General features: G+C 35.2%; 1 protein-coding gene across 1 annotated transcript; it reads left to right on the top strand.

Annotated features, from left to right (window-relative positions):
* Nucleotides 1-966: 966 nt before the first annotated feature.
* Nucleotides 967-4,072, top strand: AK88_02017 (uncharacterized protein; the record flags this gene model as incomplete). Its single annotated transcript, XM_012479651.1, has 2 exons — nt 967-1,404; nt 1,547-4,072. The coding sequence occupies 2 exons, from the start codon at nt 967-969 to the stop codon at nt 4,070-4,072; spliced, it is 2,964 nt and encodes a 987-aa protein (XP_012335074.1).
* Between the last annotated feature and the right edge of the window lie 2,061 nt (nt 4,073-6,133).

Below are 6,133 nucleotides of genomic sequence, written 5' to 3'. Positions count from 1 at the left end.
CCAATTTATGATTTTTCATTTACACACAATATCTAGAACAATTTCTCTTAACCGCGTAAGCTGTTTGTGTGCTCGCGGAACCAATTTATTATTTTACCTGTGCACCCAATATCTAGAACAAATTCTCGTAACCATATACCCTATTTATGTGCTCATAGAGCCAATTTATTATTTTTCATTTACACACAATATCTAGAACAAATTCTATTCACCGCTTACACTATGTGTGCCTATGTAGCCAATTTATTATTTTATTTTTTTTCTTTTTCTCAAAATTGACTAATTGTTCTTTGGTATACTCGGTCGGGGTACATGTGTAATGAAGAATGAGAAAAAAAAAGGAGGAAATTTTTTTTTTTTACTTAATTATTGATCTTTTCATTTTTTTTTTCTTTATTAAATATATACAGGGATGATGTTTGGGAAAAATTATTTGTAAGGACCTTAAAAAAAGAAGCACATGACTGTAGGCGTTATTACTATAGAAAGTTGTACACATAAATTTCCTTGTTCTGAAAAAAAGAGAAACGGAAGATTTTAAAAGCAGCAAAAATTTTTCGACACATTCTGCCACAACATTTTCATGCTTTACGCTTATATATTTAGGGGTTGCTATAATTTAGATGCCCCCCCCCCCGTTATACGCTTTTTTGACATATTACGCGCTTTAAATTTTTCCCTTTTGTTTTGCATATATGTGTTCTTCTATTTGTAGAACACCGCGAGAAAAATATATTGCGTATACGTTCACATCTGAATATGTAACCATATACATTTATATTTAATTACTCATGAAAGGAAAAAAAAATAGCTCTTTATTTTTGATCCCAGTTTTATTATTGTCACACAAGGTAACCTATAAAGATAATTTTTCCATTAGACCAAATAAATTATCATGAAAGAAAAAAAAAAGGAAAAATATATTTAATTATACTGAAGAGCAAATTAGAAAAAAGGACAATAATCATGATGCGCTCAATTTCCTTCTTCCATTTTCCTTCTCAGGCACATAATGTATTATTAGAAGGAGCAATTGAGACGATTTCAGAGTGCAAGAATGAATATGAGCAACGTGAAAGTTGTTATAAAGTAGCTAAATGTTATCCCAGCAATGGGAAAGATGTAATGCAACAATGGTTAGAAGCGATTAATGAAAGACGAACTGAGCACAATTTACAATATAGATACGACATTGCAGAATTCAAAATAAAGTATACACAAATGAATGAAAAAAGAACTAGCCGCATGTTGAATGAATCCATTTACGAGGAGCAAAACACTGTAGACAACGAGTACATGGTGGATTTGTATAATAAGGATAATGATTTTATAGTGAAATATTTTACGAATTCAATGGTAAAATGGATACAGGGAGAGAAAATATCAGGAAGGTCAAAGTATAGTGTAAGTATTTGAAAAGAAGGGGAAGAGGCATGAAGGCATATGCGGACATGTATATATATGAGTGTACTATTTAAGGAAGCATAGAATTAGAGTGTTTATATAAATGTGTGTCCTCTTTTTCTTTTCTTTTTGCATATTATAGGAGAGAATATGGGACGATATGAGAGAAGTATTCAGGGAGTTCTCGGAATATATAGGAAACGATGAGAATGAATTCAGGGTATTATGTGATGACGAAGTAGAAGGTGAAGAGAAAATTAAGGAAGAGGACAAGCCCGTGTGCGAGATAGCAGCAAAGATATTGTCATACATGGATGGAGTCCACAGTAAGGAAGGAATGAAGACAAGTGGGGATGGGGAAAGAGGAGAAATAAGGTCAACTATAAGATGTATAATGGGGAATGCATATATATGGGAGTTATTGAGAAGGACCTGTGGAAGGAAGGATGGTATAGAATACGCTATGCGTGCCATCAGACAACTGAAAAATGATATGAAGAATGAACACAATGATGGAGGATGTGTTGACTTGCATTGGGAAGGATTAAATATGACAGACAAAAATATTGAAGAAACAGGTGCAGGACGGATAAGAGATAATAAAGGCATAATGGGAATAATGGAACAGATAAACATAAATGATGAATGTACAGGACTAAATAAAAACGGAGCAAGGGTAAATAGTATGGATGATGTTAATGGATTAAGGAAGGAAATAATGGAACAAATAAAGAGGCTGCAAGGAGCAGTGGGAGAAATAAGGAAGATTGTGACGGGGGAACATATGGGCATAGAACACACAGGGAACCTCCCTGTCAATACTGGTGGACACATGCCCCCCTCCAATGCCACAAGCCCGAATAAAGGAAGTACAGAGGGTAACACTATAGCTAGGACCGGTGAAACCGACGATGCGAACCCTATCATGAAAACCACAAGACCTACAAGCGTGAAATTGGAAGCATCAAAAGGTAACAAAGGTGCGAGTGCCAATGATAATAATAAACAGGAACAAAGCTCAAGACCACATGACAATGTCACCAATCCTTTTGGGGGTACAGGTAATATTCAAATTAGTACAGGGACCATATCACCATCGTCATCGCCCTCATCAGGATCACCAACACCAGTACTAACAGGAACGGCAGAAAATGCTCAGCTAGCGGCGACAGAATCGGTGGCACAGAAAGAGGCACCGAAGACACAGGAGCGGGAGAATGTTGCCTCCGACAAGTCAGATGAGACCGCTGAGCACAGCAAGGAGGATCTGGTGGTATCAACAGATGTAAGTCCCGGCGACCAGGGAAGACTGGGTGAAGAAGGAAACAGCGGTCACCAGCATGACAAGGCCAGTGCCTCGAATCAAGCTCACAGCGAAGGAGACCCCAGCAACAGAGATGGGGTGCAGGCGGCAAAGGAACAGAAAAGTAAAGACGACCACTCTGCTCCCACAACCACAACGGGTGATGCATCACACGTCAAAGCGACAGCAGCAGCATCCTCCGAGATAGCATCCACACACACAGTACCAACAGGAGCACCAGCATTATCACCTCCAGGAGATGAAACAATACAAACAGCAAAGGACACAGGTCAAACTACTCCAGGCACAGGAGAAAATCAACCATCCGGACTATCTGCAGTAGGTGGAGGAAGTACGGAGCCTGCGAAGAATACTGATCCCACAGGTCAAAACATAACATTGGATTCAACAAAAGCTCCCGAAGTTGCTGCGAATCCCGTGTCCACTAAGGACGTTGCCGTCCCCGATGGAGGAAAAGATGACTCTCCTCCACGTGACCCCTCCGGAAACGTCGGATCCGACGTCAATGCAGAACAATCGAATCCTAAGAAGGACTATACAAAGGATCCATGGGATTTCACTGATATACCTGGTTTCCATGATTTTTCCGTTGTCGATGGGAAAAGAAGTGGCACTGCTATTCATGGTGGTTCCTCTTCCTCCAGTGCAAGTGGAATAACTGTGAAACCAGACATACGTGCTCCCCTTGCTACAGATAGTGTTCCTACACCTGGCAGTGAACCAAATACAAATATCACTGTTCCAAATGAAAATGGACATTTAGGATCAAACGTAAGTGTACATGGAACTGCTAATGACACAGTTCACACATTAAAGAATAAAAATGACACAAGCGAAAAGGATTTGCAGAAGCATAATTTTAGAAATAATGATATGCGGCATGGCGAACCAAAATTGGAACAAACTAGAGGTGCGAAAGGATATCACAAGGATAGTATCATGAATGATGAAGCACAAGGGAGAGAGCATGTAAATGAAGATATTTTTATGACAAGTCGAGGTAGTAACCACTTGAATAGCCTTAATAATTTGAGTAATCGTAAATTAAATATAGATCAATACAAGAGCAGAGATGTCAATGCAACAAGGAAAAATATTATATATCTCTCTGAAGTACGCAAGTGTAATAATATTATTTCTTTAGTGTACTGCAAATCTACAGAAGACAGAACGTCGTCAGGCACTTGTTCTAGGGAGAGAAGTAAAAATTTGTGTTGTTCAATATCGGATTTTTGTTTGAACTATTTTGTGGCTGGTTCCGATGAGTATTTTAATTGTATGAAGAAGGAATTTCAAGATCCATTATACATGTGCTTTACAACAGGGAGCTTTAGAGGTATGTAGAAAATGATGATAAATAGACGAGCATGTTATGTAAATAAGAAGAAATTGATTTTACGAATGTTATAAAAATTTCTGCAACCAATATTCTTTTTGCAGACAAGGCTTATTTTGGCGCTGGGGGAGCGTTGCTGATACTGCTGTTCTTAGTTGCTTCATGGAATATAGTTAAAAATGAGTAAGCGAAGACTAAAATAAAAATGAGAATAAAAATTAGAGTAAAGAGTATAATAACACTTAGAATAAAAAATAAAATAACAATTACAGGGGGAAATGAAATAAAATAATATAAAATGAGAAATAATGTTAGTGTACAATTAATTCTGAGTATTCCATTTGTGCAGTTTTAAAGAGATTGAAAATGCGTAATCATGATGTACACACATATAAACACATATACATATATGTACGTATATATAATAAATGTACATTTCCTTGTTCGTACAGTCCTGAAAAAGCTCCATTTAATGAATTTGAAGAATGCCATGATAATATTCACAACATGCCCCTGATACATACAAGTAATTCAAATTTCAAAAACAAAATTTCATTTAAAGAGAAATATTATATCATTTTGCTCTATTCTTTTTATTTCTTCTTTAAATATAGAACACATTCAATCATCAAATCCCGCGGATTATTCATGGCGCTACGTTGATAAACCAAAGCAATTCAGAATGTAATGCTGATACAATTTTGGTCACTTTGCTTGATTCAATAGAGGAGAAAATATATCGAGCTTGTGCAAGAATGATTTACATACACGGTAAGAATTATTTTTATTGTGTATCTTTATATAAATGTCTAAATTAGAACTAATTGCTTCTATTTGCAACAAGTGTATTTCCTTTTATTGGCCTGTAGGATTTTTAATCCTTTTGCCAATAGAGCAAAAGTTCGTTTTACTGTAATTTACAACTTTTTTTTTCCTTTCACCTTTTTATTTTGTTTTACATATTAACCAACAAAAAAATACAATGTTAATAATTTGAATAATATGTATGGAAGGAAAAAAAAAAAAAAAAAAAAAGAGGGGACAATGGGACATAACACGTTTGCCGTGAGTATAATCTTTACTAATGCATGTGATAAGGAGCCCATTACCGTGGAAAATGAATTATCACACGGAAGGAAAATTTCATTTTTAGTTTTCTGTTAAATGGAGTATAAGTACATTTTTCTTATGTATATTTTGAACATTATAATTGGGGTCTGTTATCATTTTGTAGGAGCTTTTTCTTACACCTTCGTGCTTCCGCACACATGTACTTATTCTTCCATTCGTAGGCTATGTATTAATAGAGATTCCTTAATGTTGTTCAATAATAGCATTATAGACAGACGGTCATTTTGAATTTGCACATAACGTTATCGTCATTTGTGGAACAAGGATGACGAGGTAATGATGTAACAGGAAGGGGAAAAAGTTTTTTATCATGTTTTCTTTTTTTCCTAACGTAGTTTCACATTTATTTGCTTCAAAAGTTCAGTTTATGAATGTTATATTACAACATGTTTATGGTGGAGAAACTCCTGAGGAACATGTTGCATAATAAATATCCGAAAAAGTACAAGAATTCTTAAGAATATTAAAGGTCCATACGAAGTAATTATTGGCAAAATGGGGGACTCGTTGTTCGTATTTGTGTTCTTTGGATCATTGCATTACAGCAGCAAATAGAAATTCAACGAGTAATCGAAATTTTAGGGGGTCATGGCAAACTGTTAGGTGCACACTGAAGTCCAAGAATATGTTGTAGTTATCTGTATAAAAACATGTAAATGTGCAGAATTGTTTTTTCTATATTTTTTTTCATTTTATTCATATAAATTTGAATAGTAAGATGCTTTCCTCCCTTACATAATATTAGATTTTGTGTATGGGGTTTATATTATATTGTTGAGATTTTTTATAATTAATATGTGTATATTAGTTACCATCAGCACCAACCTTTTCTCCCGTTATGTAATAAAAAAAGGGAAAGTTCATATATTTGTTCGTTAATGTACTTAATATCCTTTAATTTGTCTTTTTTTTTTTTTTTTTTTTTTTTTTTTTTTTTT

The sequence above is a fragment of the Plasmodium fragile genome (genome assembly GCF_000956335.1).
Source record: "Plasmodium fragile strain nilgiri unplaced genomic scaffold supercont1.18, whole genome shotgun sequence".
Classification (NCBI taxonomy): Eukaryota; Apicomplexa; class Aconoidasida; order Haemosporida; family Plasmodiidae; genus Plasmodium; species Plasmodium fragile.
Note: the sequence above shows the minus strand (reverse complement) of the source record. Positions and strands in the feature narration are given on the sequence as shown.